The 19,283-nt window shown below is 49.6% G+C and overlaps 1 protein-coding gene across 4 annotated transcripts in view; it reads left to right on the top strand.

Annotated features, from left to right (window-relative positions):
• The window catches only part of ITGA9 (integrin subunit alpha 9), a 357,217-nt gene that overhangs the window by 15,512 nt on the left and 322,422 nt on the right, over positions 1-19,283 (top strand). For all 4 annotated transcript variants that reach the window (XM_053903994.1, XM_053903996.1, XM_053903995.1 and 1 more), the window contains exons 2-4: positions 1,611-1,738; positions 3,561-3,667; positions 13,584-13,707. In XM_053903994.1, coding sequence (XP_053759969.1) covers positions 1,611-1,738; positions 3,561-3,667; positions 13,584-13,707 — 359 coding nt within the window. The remainder of the gene's footprint in view (positions 1-1,610; positions 1,739-3,560; positions 3,668-13,583; positions 13,708-19,283) is intronic.

Below are 19,283 nucleotides of genomic sequence, written 5' to 3'. Positions count from 1 at the left end.
TCTGGGCTGATGGCTCGGGGCCTGGAGCCTGCTTCCGATTCTGTGTCTCCCTCTCTCTCTGCCCCTCCCCCGTTCATGCTCTGTCTCTCTCTGTCTCAAAAATAAAAAAAATAAACATTAAAAAAATTTTTTAAAAATAAAAATAAATAAATAAACACTGCTCTTGACCACTCTGGAAACAGTGCATACAAATGCAGGGCAGAATCGTTTCTGTGACATCTGTAGGGAGCTTGTTGCTAATCACCCCCCCCCCCCCCCCGGATGTTCTATGTCCACACAGCCCTGAATATGTCTTGTCTGTCTTCTTAGCATGGCTTGCTCTTTTCCTCCAGTGGGGAGGGGCCCTGCAGGGGCCATCCTCCCCCACCCCACTGACCCCGGCAGTTTCCGGTTCAAGATAAAGGATGTAGAGCTTCCTCCTTGCCCTTATTCACATGTGAACTATTCTATCTCTGGTTTGCCTTGGGACAGAGGATGTGGTGTATAATTCGACACTCCTGTTGTTTCTTTCCTATTGCCCCCTAAGTACGTATGTTTTGTGGGGGGGGGGGGGGGAGGGGAAGAGGGGGGCACAGAAGAGAAATGGCATCTCTAAATTTCCTGCTTCTTATTTTTTTTTTATTAAAGCATCCCACACATCCAGGAAAGTACCCATGTCATATATATGCAATTCAATGAATTATCATAAATCTGAGTAGACACTACTCAGGTTGGAAATAGAACGTGATAAGCACCCCTGGAAAGCCCCCTCTCCCTAGCCACACCGCCCCCCTTGCTCCTCTCCGGAAGTAACCCATAGCATGACCTCTAGCACCAGTTAAATTTCACCTGCTCCGAGCTTCAGATAAGTGGACTCAGTGAGTACCCGTTGGCCCTCCTGTCTTTTGCCCGGTGTTGTATTTGTGAGATTTACCTGCGGAGCTGTGGTTGGCCAGCACTTGGCATTTTCATCCCTTTCGGTTTCGCCTTCTAGTAGGTGTGAAGTGGCCTCTCACTTGGGTTTCTCTGACAGCTAATGCAGTTGAGGATCTTGTCTATGTTCATTCGCCATTTGGTTATCTCCTTTCGTCAAGTATCTGGCCCACTATTCTATTGGTCTGTTTTTTTTTTTTTTTTTATTGATTTATAGGAGTTCTTCATAGATTGTGGATAGGAACTCTTTGCTTGGATGTGTTCCCAGCCAGTCTTAAGCTTTAAATGTGCCTGGAGAGGGGCGCTTGGGTGGCTCAGTTGGTGAAGCCTCTGACTCTTGATTTTGGCTCAGGCCACGATCTCACAGTTCATGAGATCGAGCCCTGTGTTGGGCTCTGTGCTGTCAGTGTGGAGCCTACTTGGGATTCTCTCTCTCCCTCTGCCCCTCCCCCACTCATGCTCATTTTCTCCCTCTCTCTCTCTCTCTCTCTCTCTCTCTCTCTCTCTCTCAAAATAAATAAACATTTAAAAATAATGAGCCTGGAGAAAATCTAACAGGCTCACTGTTGGAGGCCCTCCCCCTTGGGCCCCCTAGAGCATTCAGGCAGCCCACCCACCACTGGGTGAGGGTTTAAGCATCGGCCTCCTGTTTGCCGGTACTGGGTTGTGACAGAATGTCCTTTCTTCTTGATGTGCAGGGTCCTTGTGGGCGCACCAAAGGCAGAGTCCAAGTACAGCACTTCAGTGAAGTCCCCCGGGGCTGTGTTTAAGTGCCGCGTCCACACCAACCCTGACCGGAGATGCACCGAATTAGACATGGCTCGAGGTGGGTGGACGTCACTGCCAAGGCGGAAACGGGTTCCGTGCCCTCCCACTTCCTCTTTTTCTTCTCAGGGTGGCCTGATCATTCATCCCCTCTCCCTTCCTTCCTCCTTCCCTTCCTCCTCCCTTCCTTCCTTCCTTTCTTCCTCCCTTCTTCCTCCCTCCCTCCCTCCCTCTCTCCCTCCCTCCCTTTCTCCTTCCCTCCCTTCCTCTTCCCTCCCTCCCTCCCTCCCTTCTTCCTCCCTCCCTTCCTGTCTTCCTCTCTTCCTTCCTCCCTCCCTCCCTCCCTCCCTCCTTCATTCCTCCCTCTCTCCTTCCCTCCCTCTCTCCTTTCCTCCCTCTCTCCTTCCCTCCCTCTCTCCTTCCCTCCCTTCCTCCTTCCTCCCTCCCTCCCTTCCTCCTTCCTCCCTCCCTCCCTCCCTCCCTTCTTCCTCCCTCCCTTCCTGTCTTCCTCTCTTCCTTCCTCCCTCCCTCCCTCCCTCCTTCATTCCTCCCTCTCTCCTTCCCTCCCTCTCTCCTTCCCTCCCTTCCTCCTTCCTCCCTCCCTCCCTCCCTTCTTCCTCCCTCCCTTCCTGTCTTCCTCTCTTCCTTCCTTCCTCCCTCCCTCCCTCCTTCATTCCTCCCTCCCTCCTTCCCTCCCTCTCTTCCTCCCTCCCCTGCCTTCCATCCATCCATCCATCCATCCATCCATCCGTCCGTCCGTCATATGCTAGGTACCTGTGACTCATTAATCACTGAGACATACTGGTGAACAAAACAAAGACCTTACAAATTAGTGGGCCAAGAGACATTGAAATGAGTAGTTGAGTGCCACAATACCAGAGGGGAGGTGGGTAGTTGATCTACACCTGATTGGAAGGATTCGCGGTAGTTAGCTGGGCAGGTACGGGAGGCAGAACATCCAAGCCGAGGAAGCGTGTGCCCTTTTAAAGCTCCGAGTGAGGGCAGTGCAGCTGGGGTGGTGGGCGGGAGCGGAAGTGGAGGGGGTTGGCAGGGTGGGCTGGGGCTGGCTCACACAGGGCCCAGTCGGCTGGAGTCAAGTGTTAAGATTTCATGCTGTGCATGAAGGGGGAGGCCATTAAAATTTATCGCAGGTTTTATATTTTAAGTAAGGAAAGACGTGGTAGGCTTCAAAGCTCACCTTGTAGTCCAGTGGAAAATACATGGTCCATCATCTTTGGGATCAGGTGACTCTGCCTGGGTTCAGAGCCTAGCTCTGCTAGTTACTAGTTGGGACTCACTGCGAAAGTCCCGCAGCCTCTTTGGCCTCAGTCTCCTTGCCTGTAAAGTCAGGACTAAGATACCTACCTTACCTGACTACCTTGAGAAGGACAAATGAGATAATAGAGGTGACACATATATCTGTACATAGTGAGAGCTACTTCATGATAATCCCTTCACGTCCTCACCTTCTCCAAAGTTCTTTCCCATCTAGAGCTTCTAATTTTTTTTTTTTTTTAACGAAGAATTGTCATGATATTCGTTAGCTGAAAAGGAGAGGTATCCATCGTGCCACTGTGTTCTTTAGTGCCGCTCAAAATGTCCGGTTTGCAAACTGCTTATTACTGGTACGTAACAGATGAAGGAGCTAGCTTCAGAACATAAATCACTGCACCACTTCCCTCCTCGAGGAAGTCTTGCGATGAAAAAAGTATTGGCTGAATTAAACGGCATGCGTCGCGCTGGAGTTGATTTCCATTTTGTTCCAAGTTCCTTATTTCCTCACTGGCAGGTAACCAGCACTTGGACTGTAGACCACCCTTTGAAAAGCAGCCAACGGAACGTCATTTCTCAAAGCAAGTCTGGCTTTTCTCTTTTTCATCCAGGGAAGAATCGGGGCATGTCGTGTGGAAAGACCTGCCGGGAAGACAGGGATGACGAGTGGATGGGGGTGAGCCTGGCCCGGCAGCCCAAGGCTGATGGCCGCGTGCTGGTAAGTGCCGTGGGGAGGGGGCGGCACTCTGAGGGTGAATGACTTCTAGATGCCTTAGGAAGGCTGGGCGGCACGGTGACAGGGGCATGGCCTTGAGGTTGTTGCCCGTTCTGGACTACTGCTTGAACAGATGACTGATCTTTTTATTTTTTTTCATCTGTCAGATGCTCAGTGCCCGTCCCGGGGTGCGGAGATATGGCTGTTGAAACGTGATCGTGTTTGTTGCATAAGTATTTTTGTGAATGTGTGTCTTTTAAGTTGAGGTATAGTGAGCATAAAATGCACAGAACTTAAGATTGTAGTTTTATTTTTGACAAAGGTACACTCCTGTGTGACGCCCTGACCCCCATCGAGTTATGGACTATCTCTGTCATCCCAGAAAGTTCTCTTATGTTCCTTACGAGTCAGTTCCTCCCACCCCAAGGCAACCGCTCGTATGATCAGTACTACCATGGATTCCTTTCGATTTTTCTAGATCTTCGTATAAATGGAAAGCTACCCGTGTGCTCTTTTGTCTAAGACTTCTTTCACTCAGAATACTTCTGAGATTAACTTGTGTGTATCAGCAGTTTATTCCTATTTATTCCTACATAGTATTACACGTTAGGAAACCCATGTTATTTTTGGCTCTCTACAGTTGACCTTTGAACAACACGGGTTGGGACTGCATGGGTCCACTTATTCGTGGATTGTTTACAGCACTCTAAGTGTATTTTCTGTTCCGTGTGATTTTCTTAATGTTTTCTTACCTTTAATTTATTGTAAGAAGAGAGTAGTACATATAAGACACAAAATCTGTGTTAACCTCCTTTGATGTTCTTGGTCAACTGTTAGGTCAACGAATAGGTCAACTATTCATTAAATTGTCGGGGAGTCAAAAGTTATATGCAGATTTTCAACTGCATGAGAGGGTCGGTACCCCTAACCCCCACTGTCATTCAAGGGTCAACTATATTTGGCTTCCAAAGTGCACGTGGCCTTCTCAGGTCCGTTAGGTGTGTTGAGGAGGCGCAAAGAAAAGCCTTTGTCCTGGAGGCTTTTCGAGAGCTACGCCGTCCAGTGAGGTAGTTGCCAGCCACGTGGAGTCTGTGCATTTTAAGCCAATCTAGTCAAAAATTCAGTCCTCTGTACTAGCCACATTTCAAGGGATAAGTAACAGCATGTGGCTACTGGCTACTGTGTTGGACAGTGCACAGAGGAAACCCTTCCATCACCACAGAGACTTCTACTGGACTCCACAAGACAGGCGTTTGTAACTGCCTCAGAAGTTTTGTCCACTTTTTCCTTTTTCTTTTAGTCTTTCCTATGGAGGTATGACCCTACATACCGACACACACAACTTGATGCGGACGGCTTGGTGGCCTTTTCATACACATGCTCCTGCATCCCCGTTGCTAAGGCCAGAGTGTTCCCCTATGCCCCTCTCCACTGAGAGAACCAGCATTCTGACTTCATAGGCCGTTTCTTTTCATTGGCTTTTCTTGGAAGCTGTGTGAAGCGTTTTCTCATAAAAGCAGAAGATCAAGGAGGGAAAACACTACCAGCTGCCGTTCATTGAGGGCTTCCTCCGGGCCACGTGCTGTAAAGTTGAGGGTTTATATATTTATATTTTATCCCAGGAGAAACAGGTTTTCCTTCAGGATCTAGGCAAAATGTTTCCTTCCCTGCCTGAGGAGCCCGCTTTTGTGTTAAACTTCTCCATGGAAGAGGCTATTTGTGTGAATTCGGCCTGCCTTCTCACCACAAAGTTAGCATCTGCCCCTGGTCAGGCCCCTTGGGGGAGGGAAGAAGCAGCTGGATGCTGTCACCAGTGTGGAGGGACCTTCCTACTGGAACCACTGTCGGTCTGCGCGGGGCCCCCAGCCCCTCTGTTTGTCTCTGTGTCCAGTTTGCGGGCTGCCCTGGACCATCTCCAGGCCTCCAGACGTAGTGGCCTGACCCTGACTGGACAACTCGGCCCCAGGACGGCTGGAATGTTGCCCGCCATCCTCTAGAAAGGAGGGAAGAAGCTGCTCCTTCTATAAATCAGGGTGGCCTGAGGTCGAGACTCAGAACAGAGGCGGTGGCGGTCTGGTGGAGGCACCCCACACGATGCTGCAGGGCGCGTGGAGCCTAGAGCCAGAGGTTGCTCCTGTGAAAACGTTTCTTCCTCCCACAGAAAGATGAGCTCTGTGCAGCCAAGAGCTTATTTCCAGAGAGTTCTGTGTCACTGCCAATCAGAGGAGGGGGCCACCTCTGGGGACATGAACGGCAGTGAGGATCGTGGGGATGAGTTAGCAAAGGAAGCTGAGAAGGCGGAGCTGGGGCTCAGGGTGATGGTGCCACGACAGGGTAGTCTGCCGTCATAACCCAGTTCTCGTTCATCGCACGCAGAGCTGTGTTCCTCACGTCTTACACGAGCCCGGCTTCATTCAATAAGCCATCCTGTGGGTGCTGGGGGAAGAGGGCACCCAACAGCATCCGTTCTCCTCATGGCTTTGTGTTTTTCACTGTGGTCAAAGACACAAGCTAAAATTTACCATCTTACCTGTATTTTTTTTTTTTAATTTTTTTTTTCAACGTTTTTTTAAATTTATTTTTGGGACAGAGAGAGACAGAGCATGAACGGGGGAGGGGCAGAGAGAGAGGGAGACACAGAATCGGAAACAGGCTCCAGGCTCCGAGCCATCAGCCCAGAGCCCGACGCGGGGCTCGAACTCACGGACCGCGAGATCGTGACCTGGCTGAAGTCGGCCGCTTAACCGACTGCGCCACCCAGGCGCCCCTCATCTTACCCGTTTTTAAACGAGCAGCACAGTAGTGTTACCGGTGTGTACATTGTTGGGCTACAGACCTCTCAACTTCTTCACCTTGTAAAACAAACTCTGCATTGAGCGCTTACCCCCATCCCTCTCCCCCCCAGTCTCTGGCAACCACCGTCCTGTTTCTAAGAGTCGAGCTGCTTTCGATAACGACGTGAGTGGAATCATGCAGTATTTGTCTTGCCGTCGGCTTATTTCGCTTGGCACGATGTCCTCAAGTTTCATCTGTGTTGTAGCGTGTGGCAATATTTCTTTTTTCTAGGGCCGAATACTGTTCTATCCACTGATGGATGTTTGGGTGGCCTGGTTGTTGTGAACAGTGTTGCTATGACCACAGGTGTGCGATGATCTCTTCAAGATCCTGTTTTCAGTGTTTTTGTATAGCTGTCCAGATGTGGCATCACCAAACCCTATGGAAATTCTATTTTTAATTTTGTGGAGGCACCGTCACCCTGTTTTCCCACGGTGGCCGTGCCGTTTTACATTCTCACCAACAGTGCACAAGAGAAGGGTTCCAGTTTCTCCACATCGTTGCCGACAGGTTTTTTCTTTTTTTCTTCTTCTCTTTAAGAGTGGCCATCCTGATGGGTGCAAGATGGTGTCTCATGGTGGGTTTGATTTGAATTTCCCTAGGAATTGGTGATACTGAGCATCTTTTCACGTGCTTCCTGGCTATTTGTATGTCCTCTTTGGAGAAATGTCTGTCTGACTCCTTTGCCCATCTTTAAGTTGGATTGTTTGTTGTTGTTGAGTTGTCCCGGTGACTTTTTGCACCTGTGGCGTCTTGCTAGGAAAGGCTTGTCCTGAGTCTCCTCTGTTCTCAGCCCCCTCCGTCCTCCCAGTTTAGACTCTGCTTCCTCCTTGAGGCCTGTCATTGGTGACTGCGCTTTCTGGAATAAGCCTAGCATCTTGTGTGCCATTGGGAACTCGGCATTATGTTGTGACCTTTGTAAGTATAGTTTATCTTGCATGTATGCCTCCTTTTTTATGGAAGCTGCCTGGGGAGAGACCGCATTTTTTTCACCCTTTGCACTGTCAGTTATCAGTGCCTAGAGATGGTCTCTCTAAGGAGGGGTATCTAAAAGTATGTTTGAATAATGGAAGGGCAGAGTGTCACTATTAAAACAATTAGAAAGCAAATCAGCTGCCGTCTCTTCTTGGTGGCTGAGTGGTTGATGGAAGCATGAGGCAAAATGCTATAAAACAGCCCTAGAAATGATAGGTGACAAGGTACAAGGAGTGGTGACTTCATCCATATTTACATTTTGGAGGCCTCGTATCCATTTGCTTTTTCTTTAAGGTGTCAAATGTACCTGTCAAGGCTTTCTGCTAGGCAGGTATTTGCTTTAAAATTAAGCACAGGAAGATGCGTGTTACTCGAACACACTTTGAGCACGCAGGAGGTACCTGGGGTGTGAGCGTGGGACCTGTGTCCCCATGGAACGTAATATTGGATTCCACGGTGGCTTTGAACAGGGGGAGGTGGGGTGAGTTTTTTTTTTTTTTAAATGGCACCAGGTGCTGACTTCCAAGTATAGAACAGATGGAGAATTTGAAAGCCGCGACAGGGAGTCAAGTGTCTCATCGACAAATGACGTTTTCTGAGCCCCGAACCCGGCAACCAGCTCTGGTGGGCTGACTTTGGCTTAGTGTCTGCAGTCTGGGCTCATAGGTGTTGTGGTGCCTTCCTGTTTTCCTCCAGTCTTCCTGTTTTCCATCCAGATAATACCAGATGCAAACACAGCATCGGGATTAGGGGCAAGGCCCTTCCCACGCTGTCTGCCTGCTCCCCTGTCTGCAGACGACCGTTTAAGAAATAGAGAAGAAGCAGTCTTTGTTGCCATGGCCACCCAGGCACTCTGCATGGGCACGGGCCCTTTTCTTGGATTTGGGAGGGCACCTCAGGATGTTCAAGTCTGATGTCTTCTGCTTGTCATTAGTCTCCAAGGCTCAGACAACAAATAATTGAAGCATCCGGCTTATTCCTCGTGGCAGCGGCATTCTGGGCTCTATGCCTCGTCCTTCCCAAACATCAGGGAGGCCCCTGTCTGCTCACGACTTCTCATCTGTCCACTTCTTTCAAAGCCGCGGCATACGGTGTTGCGTTTACTTCCATTGCCGTGTTTCCTGGTGGTGATGGCTAGAGAACGTCTAATGTGCTATAACACATACGGAGGAAAGTACACAGATGATTTGTGTTCACTTCGATGAATTGTCATTGGGTCCGCAGTCTCAGAAGGACTTTCCCAGCATTCCAGAAGCCCCTTCCCTGGGCCTCCCAGGCTCCTCCCTCCTCCCTTGGAGCAGGGCTGGGGGGTGGGGGGGACTTCCTTGCCGGGTGGGGTGTTCTCGGTGGCCTGGGGCCTGGCCCTGGCTGTGCAGGGTGGACCTGAGGCGTGGTAACAGCTCTGGCCATCTGTGTAAGAGGGTGGGGTGGGGACCTACGTGTCTTTGTGGCTGAGCCATCGGGAGAGGCCCAGGTCCTCCCACCCCCTCCCCCAGAAGGACGTGCTGTTTCCATACAACAAAAAAAGACCTCTGTAATAAATTGCTCATTTTCTCCTTTTTATTTTTTTTGGAGGGGGGGTAGTAAAAAACAATCCTCATAACTTGAAAGATGTCAAATTCTAAGGTTTGGGGTAATGTGGGACCATCTTCCCCTTTTTAGATCATTTGGAATCTGAGTTTGATTAGTCTTGTTGTTTCTAGAGAATGCGCTTCTTTTCCTGTTCTTCCCTGCTCTGCCCCCTTCCTCCCTCATGGCAGAACTCATTTGGAGAGATGGATGGGGTTAGTAATCCTTTGGAGACAGTCCCTAGGAATTTTTTTTAATGTAGGGGTCAGATTGACATGTGTGTGTATATATAATGATAATCAAGGCTAAACAGTCTTTTCTTTCTGTAATTTATATTCAGAAACAGTCTTCTTTGTTTTCCTACATGCATACTGCCTTTGACACTTTGATCTCTGACCTCACAGTATGCCTTAATTTTAGTTTAGTTTACTGTGAAATGCAATATTTGGATTTTCTAGGAATTCTCCAAGATCACTCCTTAAACAATTTATGGCACTTAAAAAAAACAAAACAAAAACAAATGAGGAGACAGTAAACTAGACATTAAATGCAGAATGTCCTTCCTTAGAAGAGTCAGCATGCCCCATGATAAATACCCGCCCCTTTGTACGGTCCCTCCAGCCCAGAAGTACAATAAAACATGGTAAGCCCTGGAAGCCAAGGGCTTTGCTGAATCTATAAGCTAAACTGGAAGTAATTTGCCAGCCAACTAGATAAGTGATTCAAGTTTGCAAGCCATCAGAACTGAGTCAGGGCTAAAAATTTAAGAAATCAACTGTTTGGTGAAATGGAGTGATTATGTGCTTTGCGATAGATTTGCACAGGTCCTTGAGAAACTATGCTGTCGGCACAAAACTGCATCAAGTGGGGAGGAATGAAGGTGGTTTGCAGTATAAGGAACAACAAGAGGTCTTCCTGTGTAGTTTAATCTCACAGGGCAAGCACCAATGTGTGGGCAGATTCACATTTCCGGTAGTTTTGCCCTTAGGCGGTGAGTGGCCTTGTCTTCAAGGGTGCTGCGGGCGGTGGATTTGAAGGAATGAAGAGCAGAGAGGCTGGAAGGCAGTGATTTTCATCAGAAGATGATCTGAGGATGACCAAGCCCCAAAGAGGCCCCTCTCTCCCTTGGTGACCTGGGTATTTCATTCGACCCCAGAATGGTTATCTCAGGGGTGTTGGGACCTCTGGGTAGGCCAGTAACAACAGCTACTAGATCTCCCTCAGGGGGTGGGTTTGACTGCTCCTCAGGCAGGAATGGGAACGTTTTTAAAAAATTTATTTAGGGGCGCCTGGGTGGCTCAGTCGGTTAAGCGGCCGACTTCAGCTCAGGTCACGATCTCGCGGTCCGTGAGTTCGAGCCCCGCATCGGGCTCTGGGCTGATGGCTCAGAGCCTGGAGCCTGCTTCCGATTCTGTGTCTCCCTCTCTCTGCCCCTCCCCCATTCATGCTCTGTCTCTCTCTCTCTGTCTCAAAAATAAATAAAATGTAAAAAAAAAAAAAATTTATTTATTTTTTAATTTACATCCACATTAGCATATAGCGCAACAATGATTTCAGGAGTAGATTCCTTAACACCCCTTACCCATTTAGCCCATCCCCCCTCCCACCACCCCTCCAGCAACCCTCAGTTTGTTCTCCGTATTTAAGAGTCTCTTATGTGTTGTGCCCCTTCCTGTTTTTATATTATTTTTGCTTCCCTTCCCTTATGTTCATCTGTTTGTCTCTTAAATTCCTCATATGAGTGAAGTCATGTGATATTTGTCTTTCTCTGACTGACTAAATTCACTTAGAATAATACCCTCTGGTTCCATCCACGTAGTTGCAAATGGCGAGATTTCTTTCTTTCTTATTGGCAAGTAATACTCCATTGTATACATATACCACATGTTCTTTATCCATTCATCTGTCGATGGACATTTGGGCTCTTTCCATACTTTGGCTATTGTCAATAATGCTGCTATAAACACTGGGGTGCGCGTACCCCTTTGAAAAACCGCACACCTGTATCCCTTGGATAAATACCTAGTAGTGCAATTGCTGGGTCGTAGGTAGTTCTATTTTTAATTTTTTGAGGAACCTCCATACTGTTTTCCAGAGTGGCTGCACCAGTTTGCATTCCCACCAGCAGTGCAAAAGACATCCTCTTTCTCCACATCCTCACCAACATCTGTTGTTGCCTGAGTTGTTAATGTTAGCCATTCTGACAGGTATGAGGTGGTGTCTCATTTGGTTTTGATTTGTATTCCCCTGATGATGAGTGATGTTGAGCATTTTTTCATGTGTCGGTTGGCCATCTGGATGTCTTCTTTGGAGAAGTGTCTATTCATGTCTTTTGCCCATTTCTTCACTGGATTATTTGTTTTTTGGGTGTTGAGTTTGATAGGTTCTTTATAGATTTTGGATCCTAATCCTTTATCTGATCTGTCATTTGCAAATATCTTCTCCCATTCTGTCGGTTGCCTTTTAGTTTTGCTGATTGTTTCCTTCATTGTGCAGAAGATTTTTGTGTTGATGAGGTCCCAATCGTTCATTTTTGCTTTTGTTTCCCTTGCTTCCGGAGACATGTTAAATAAGAAGTTGCTGGGGCTGAGGTCAAAGAGGTTTTTGCCTGCTTTCTCCTCTAGGATTTTGATGGCTTCCTGTCTTACATTTAGGCCTTTCGTCCATCTTGAGTTTATTTTTGTATATGGTGTAAGAAAGTGGTCCAGGTTCATTCTTCTGCATGTCGCTGTCCAGTTTTCCCAGCACCACTTGCTGAAGAGACTGTCTTTGTAACATTGGTTATTCTTTCCTGCTTTGTCAAAGATTAGTTGGCCATATGTTTGTGGGTCCATTTCCGGTTCTCTCTTCTGTTCCATTGACCCAGATGTCTGTTTTTGTGCCAGTACCATACTGCCTTGATGATTGCAGCTTTGTAATACAGCTTGAAGTCGGGGATTGTGATGCCTCCAGCTTTGGTTTTCTTTTTCAAGATCGCTTTGGCTATTCGGGGTCTTTTGTGGTTCCATACAAATTGTAGGATTGTGTGTTGTAGCTCTGTGAAGAATGCTGGTGTTATCTTGATAGGGATTGCCAGAATGGGAACTGTCAAATGGAAAATGGACAAGGTTTTCTAGTGAGACAAGGAGGACCCTGAAGCGGTGGGTTCCTCCGCGGTAGGCAGCACCTGCTGGCTCTGAGACTTAAGGGAGCCACGCTGACACTTGGGCTTCCCGTGTGGAAAATAGGAATTCCAAAGATGCCTCTGGCCTCCCTCTAGCATTGCAGAAGAAATCAAATGTGGGCCCTGTAGATGCTGAACGTTGTGACCTGTTGTGCATTCGAAGGAAAGAGACCAAGAAGTTAAAAGGTCTGATTATTCTGGGATGCCAAAATATTTGACGGCTCAGTCAGTTGAGCGTCCGACTCTCGATCTTGGCTCAGGTCGTAATCTCATGGTTCGTGAGATTGAACCCCACCTTGGGCTCCACACTGGCAGTTCAGAGCCTGCTTGGGATATATTCTCTCTCTCTCTCTGTCTCTCTCTGTCTCTCTCTCTCTCTGTCTCTCTCTCTGTTCCTCCCCTAGTCTCTCTCACACTCAAAATAAATAAACTTTAAACAAACAAGCAAAAGCTCTGATTATTTTAGGAAAATACATTTGTAGGCCAGAGTGGACAGGGGGCAGAAGTGAATGTGTGTCCATGAGAAACAGGCTGGGCAGAGTGCCCGCCCTCACAGGAAGCGGGTCGGCCCCTAACCAAACTTGTGGGTGCTGGGGTGTGCGAGGTCACGCGCACACATGTAACTGGAGCGGGCAGGTGTGTCCGAGTGGGGGACTTCTGTGGTGGGTGGGGAAGGACGCGCCCCTCCCGCGTTCCTGCTGCTCCCCCCAGCCCAGCGTCCGTTGGACGTTCACTTCCACTCTTGCCCACCTGCGGGCTCCACACCGTGGCTATGTTCTCTCTCTCAACTGTAAACCAGGTCATGCCACTCACCTGTGTGAGACTGTTGGCTTCCCTTGCACGTCCACGAAGGTAATAGTCCCCACGGTCTGCAAGACCCCCGTGGGCTGGCCCCGTCCCCTCTCTGACCTCTTCCCTCCCACCGCAGTCCAGACCCGCCCGCCTTCCTTTCCCTCGAACCTTCAAGCCTTTCGCGGGGGCTTCCTCCGCACCCAATGACCCCTCTCCTGGAACACTGTCCTGCACCCTCAGCGTGGCTGGTTTGCTCTCCTGTCTCCCTGACCTCCATCCTTCCCACCTCCAGAGTCTCTGTCCCATAACTCCGGTCTTTCCTTCCCGGTGCTCAGCACTAGGTACAGTCCTCGTTGGTTTACGTATTTGTTTCCTGTCTCTTCCTAGTAGCCTCCTGGGGTTCGCTCATGTAGGTTGCCGATGCCCCAGACAGCTGGTGCCAAGCTCTGGTGGGACAGGAGGGAGGGTGGCTTTCTGGCCCCTCTGCCCCTCTCCTCCCACACAACCACCAGGTGTTGCCTGGGTTCTGCTTTGGGACCTGCTGGGGCTGACTTTCCTGCTCTGACCCCTCTCTCTGTCCTTTAGGCCTGTGCCCACCGCTGGAAGAACATCTACTATGAAACAGACCACATCCTGCCCCATGGCTTCTGTTACATCATCCCGTCCAATCTCCAGGCCAAAGGCAGGACGCTGATCCCCTGCTATGAAGGTGAGAGCTGCCGATTCTCACCCCCATCCCCATGCCAGATCTCCACCCCCAAGGTACCCAGAGCCACGCCCATCATCTCTGTTCCCCTCAGCTTCCCAAATTCTGACCAGAGGCAGCACTGGGTCCCTGATTGGCCTCTTGGCACCCACAGCCCCACCCAGGGAATGGGGTGACAAGGGGGCCATGGTTCCAGGCCCTGCCCAGCCCGGCCCATCTCTGCCCCAGAGTCCACGGTGCTTACAGACCTATGTGAAGTCTCAGACCGAGATTCACTGAGCCTCAGCCAAGCCATCAGGCAGAGGCACTGCCACATGCTGTGCAGCCTTGGGAAACATACTTTCTCTCTCTGGACCTCAGTGTCCTCGCCTGAAAATTCAGAGGTTGGCCCAGAGAGTCTCCACAGTCCCAGCTCCCAAAGGATCCTAATGCTCCGGAGACAGCTCCACGGACAAACGTCCTGAGGCAGGGGGAAGAGGAGACTCAGGATTCAGTCATTCTGTGACATCCCACGGCTGACCTTCCTTTCCATGCGGTCTGCTCACCTCATGGTAGTTTTCAGACCTTGCCAAGGGGCACCTGGGGTCTTGGAAGGAAATGTATTTCTCAGGCTCCCTGCTTAAAACCTCCAAACACCTGGGCACTGGACCATAAGCTGATCATCATCATCACTGTTGTTATTATCATTTCTTAAAAAAATTCTTTTTGAGCTGATCGTTATTTAGCTCAGTTGAACTTGAGCTTGAAGGGTTCAGGAAACATTCTCCTTTTCATCAGTTTTATAGCTTGTATATCAGGTTTTCTTTGCTTAGTTCCGAGTGAGATAGAACTCGTTTCCTCTTTAAGTGCTGTGCTGGTTATATTCCCCCTAATTTATTTGTTTGGACCCGAGTCTCCACCAGCCTCTGTTCACGTTTCCTCTGGGTCTCCCTGGGGTTTCCCAGGTTTCAAATCTGTGGCCACCAAAAATGATTCTGAGAAATGCTGCCTGGGCACATTCATTTTTCTGCCTCATGGAGGACCCTCCAGGGCCCTGAAGGGGACTCAAGTGTCCCAAGCAGGTGTTCCGTGCAATGTCCCCGCAGAAGAACTGGCAGGGTCCCTGCAGGAGACGCGAACCCCATCCTTCCGTGAGGGTGAGCCTTGTTCTTTTCCTGTGTCAGCATTTGGTCAGCTGTCACCGGGCCATGTGGGGAAATTGAACTCTGGCCCCCTTTGTCTCTGCATTGTCCCGGTCAGAAGAAAAACTTCATCTGAAAAATAGGTGTGATGTAGTCCGTCAAGAGGGAGGGATAGATAGTATGAAGACACAAATAAGGGGTCAAGGCAGTGTCCTGACTGCCCCAGCCTATTCCTCACTTTGTCCCCCCAGGAAGAAAAGGCAGAGCCCCTGGAACAACTTTTTGGGTAGCTCGTTGGCCCAGGGAGAGGTGAGGAAATCGATAGGAGGCAGTGGTGATGGAATCCAAAGTAGTTACGCAATACGATCAGCATGCTGGTTTTCCCAGGAGACGTGTTGTGAAATATGGACGCGTTGTGGTCCCCAGCGATTCCTCTGTGTACCCCTATAAGAATCAGAACGCAAAAGGACAGACCTCTGACGCGGTTGCGGGAGCCCAATGTTACGTGCACCACTAGCCACCGTGGCTCACGCTTCCGGCACGTCTGTTGTCCTCAGATGTGGGATCAGCACTAGGCCGGTGTTGGTTTGGGGACTTCACACATTCTCTCACTTAATCGTTACAATCCCTTAGAAAGTAGCTATTCTTTGCTTGGGTTTGAAGAGGGGTAGTTTTCTGGAGGTTGTTCTAGAAGACGCCAGTGGGGGCGTGGGAAACGAGAAAGGGAAGGAATCGCAGCCCATAAGGGATGCTGCTTAACAGGCTACCGTCGTGGGCAAGTCTCGGGAGCTCGGGGTCCGGCATGGAGCACACCTTGGAATTACCCACCTGAAGAGTGTGGGGGCTGGAGTCTTTCCACCATTCTGTCCTGCCGTGTGTGGGGGCAGGGCAAGGTCCCTGGCGGAGAGATGTAGGTGCTGGAGGCCGGGCTGCGTCACGGAAATGGTGAGGGCCGAGGGGAAGCGGGTGGGGCCCCCAAAGGTGGGCTTGGAGGTTGACCTTCTCCCGTGACAGATGAGGAAGCTGAGACTCCATTGAAATAAGTTGCCGGAGGTCCCTCCTACAGTATAAATGTTAGAGCTGGGATTTGGATTTCTCATCTGTCTGACCTCAGCAAGTCATTTTGTGCCCTCTTGGTTAGTGGTGATTTCTGTGTGTGTTTTGAAATTTCCAACTTAAATGAGACTTTAATAAGAGCCAGTCAACAACCCTCACAGAACAAGAGAGGGCGACTGAACTACCCAGACGTGAACGTTTTGGGTGTCGGTGCTCTCAAGAGCAGGCCCTGCCTGCCTTCCCCGTTGCTGGTGGCTCTGGTGTGATGCTTGGCAGGAAGATGGAAACCCACGTGAGCCAAGGAGGGCCACAGCGAGGCCAGGTGACTGTTCCACAAGTGGCCCTCATTCACAAGTGTGTGTGAGCTCTGGGCCTTCGGAGGTGTTGTGTGTGTCCCCCACCCCACCCCACCCCACCCCCCTGGGTGCTTGGGATCCTCACCATAGGACGTGGCCCCTGTGGCTCACTGGTCCCAGACGAGCTACGTGTGGAACAGACTTGAACTGAACCTACAGCCAGAGCCCAACTAGATGGCCAAACCCCAGCTGATCTGTAGGAGTGGGAGTGAGAAACGAATGCCTGTTATCTGTCACAGGTTTTGTGGTTATTACGCAGTTTAAGCTGACACGGGGCTCATCTCGTGATCCCAGATTCCTCACACGACAGTGGATGTGGGATCAGCTCAGGCTTCCAGGATTACTCTTCCACTGTTCCTCGGCTTAATGGTGGCCAAATGGAGCCAGCCAAAAAATAAGCAAAATGGCGGTCCCTCTTCACCCCGTCCCCCTGCCTAATCCTCCTTTCTCATGGGCACACACACACTTCCGTGTCCTAACTCAACACTCTCCCAGGAATGTTGGGGTATAACAGCAGCCCCTAGAACAATGGGACACTGAAGAGAATGTTTCTGTGGTGCTTGGTCCTGTGGAGGCAAGAGTGGTAAGTGCTCAGATTTCTCTAGAAGACTGGCTTGGCAGGATGGGGGATGCCGGCCACAGAGAACCCTGGCCTGGGCTCTGTTGACTTTGGGGATGTCCACCTCCCAGTTCTGTGGACTACTTTTGGTCTTAAAGCAACCAAATTTTCTCTTAATGTGGAAAAACTCGGTGACTCAGGCTCTCTGTTCCAAGTGGGGGATCACGTTACAGCTAAGTACGGTACAACTAAAATATTTCACAGTTTGACAGGACCTTTTGGATATCATCTCGGCCAGCCTATCTTTATTGAGGTCTAGAGATGCGGTGTGGCTTGCTCCGGGCCAAGTTTTTCGTTCCCTTCCGTCATTCATGTGTCATGCAATGGAGAGGCCAAGTAGCCTGGTGGCTAAGAGCACAGACTCTGGACCCAGACTGCCAGGGTTCGAGTCCTAGCTCTGCCACATTGTTAATGTGCTGAGCTGTGCCTAAGCTACCTCAGGGGTCTGTGAAGAGGACGAAGTGAGTTAAAACTTGTAAGTTCTTAGACCTGTGCCCCGTGTGCGTGTCCACGCAAGCGTGCACACTAAGCATACATGTGCTTGTGGTCTGCATTCCGTGCTAATGTACTATATGCACGCTAGGCAAGTGTTTGTCAATCACTGTGGGGTTCCTGATTTGTCTGCTAGGAATAAAATCCACACAGTCTTAAGTGCCTGATAAATCAAACCCAAGTGACCCAGTCCCAGCTGTCAAGTTCCCCATCCACAGGGGAAAACAGTGGAAACATGATGTTTCACAAGTGGGAGAGCCGTGCGGGGGAGAGAATCTCATGCCAGCGTGTATAGAGGGCACCTCTCCCCAAGGGCCCAAGCCGCATCCCGGGTCTAAGTGGCCTTAAGACAGCTTATTTCAGTTTGCAACTCCTGGAGGAATGGATACCCCCTTAGAGTCTGCACCCGACTGGGGCTCACGGAAGAAAGGAACGGCGGGAATCCGGTGTCGGTCGTGGCGGTGGGTGCTGGGAGGGGAGGAGGGGGCCCGGCTGCTTCTGGGTGTGCATTTTGTGGGATAGCGGGAGGACCGCTGAAGGGCGTAGGAAGCTGGGCTGGGGCCTGCTCTTCTGTGCCTCTGTGGCCTCACGCCTGTGGCTGGGCCCTCCGTGGGAATGCATGCCGTGATGCCTCCCTGGCATTACTTCGGAAGGTTATTGTTAGGGGCTCCATGAGAAATTTCAGAAGTGCTGAGAAAGACCACACGTTGTTCTCTCGTTGCGGCCTTATTATGGGTCTCGCTGAGGGTCACCTGTGCTCTCTTCAGAATGTTGCAAGTTTGGGTTTAATAGAGGAAAGCCTCGAAGTATGTGGGCCCCCTGTCCAAACTGTCTCACAACTTTTGAATTCTTAAAAAATCGGTCTTTGGCACAAAGACATTTTTCTCATGACTTTTCAGGTGCTTCCTGTTTCTGGGTGGGTGGGAAATGCTATCAGAATATCCTGTTTGGAACCAGGAAATGGAAAGGGAATGGGAAACAAAGATGAACTTAGGACACAAAGTAAACCAGCGGAGCATACCGTTAAGTCAGCCGTTTAGTTTATGTTTGATACAAGAACAGCATCATTGCTACCCATATGTTGTTTGGTTTTTATCAGAATGTGTGGGAAAACGAGAGGTTCGGTGGGACGGTGAGGGGGGAAGCTAGTTGTCAACTGAAGAGAAAGCTCTGTGAAGCCTGGGACTGTCAACCAAGTCCTACTTGGGGGCTCCCAGAAGTTAAGTCAGTGCATGGAGACTGTGAGGCACAGAGATGTCTTTCATCGTTTGCCCTTGAGCCCACCGAGGCAAGAAGCCAGAGCTCGGCAGCAGTGGGGTCTAAACAAGTCCTCTTTTTACCGCGACAGAAAAAGCCTCACGAATATGGAAAAACCAGGGAGCAGCTCTGCTAAATTAGCAAAAAGTGGTCCAGGTAAAACACTGATGAACAGGAGCAGGCAGAGCAACACTGGATATTAGACCCGGTTTCAGGATCACTTGTCCCTGTGGTTGCACCCCCAGCTCCTACTTTGGGTGACTTTGAGCCTCGGGGCCCTCATCTGTAAAAATGGGGAGATTAATCCCTCCTAAAGAGGTATTTGAGATATATCAGGTGCCTAACATAGTTCGTAGCTCAGGGTGAACCCTCAGTAAGTATGATTTTTCTAATTAAGTGCTGTTACAGTATCCTTAAACCTTCTGAGAAGGTTTCTAGCCGATCCTGCTTTAATGAATAGATAATGAAGGCTGTAGAAAGTTGGATATTACAAAAATGATTTGAAGGCTCTATGAAAAGATGATAAGTTCTTAAATATCTTTAAACATCCTGTTGGCACGATTTATTTGCTTGGTGAGATCTCCTCTCCCCTCCCTCCCCCCACCCCTTTTCTTTTCTTTTCTTTTTGTAGATGCTTTCAAATTTAATTCATGCCATGTTTAAAACCTTCTCATGTTG

Source organism: Panthera pardus, unplaced genomic scaffold (assembly GCF_024362965.1).
Source record: "Panthera pardus isolate Hobbes unplaced genomic scaffold, ASM2436296v1 HiC_scaffold_16, whole genome shotgun sequence".
NCBI lineage: Eukaryota > Metazoa > Chordata > Mammalia > Carnivora > Felidae > Panthera > Panthera pardus.
This window is presented reverse-complemented; position numbering and strand designations above follow the sequence as displayed.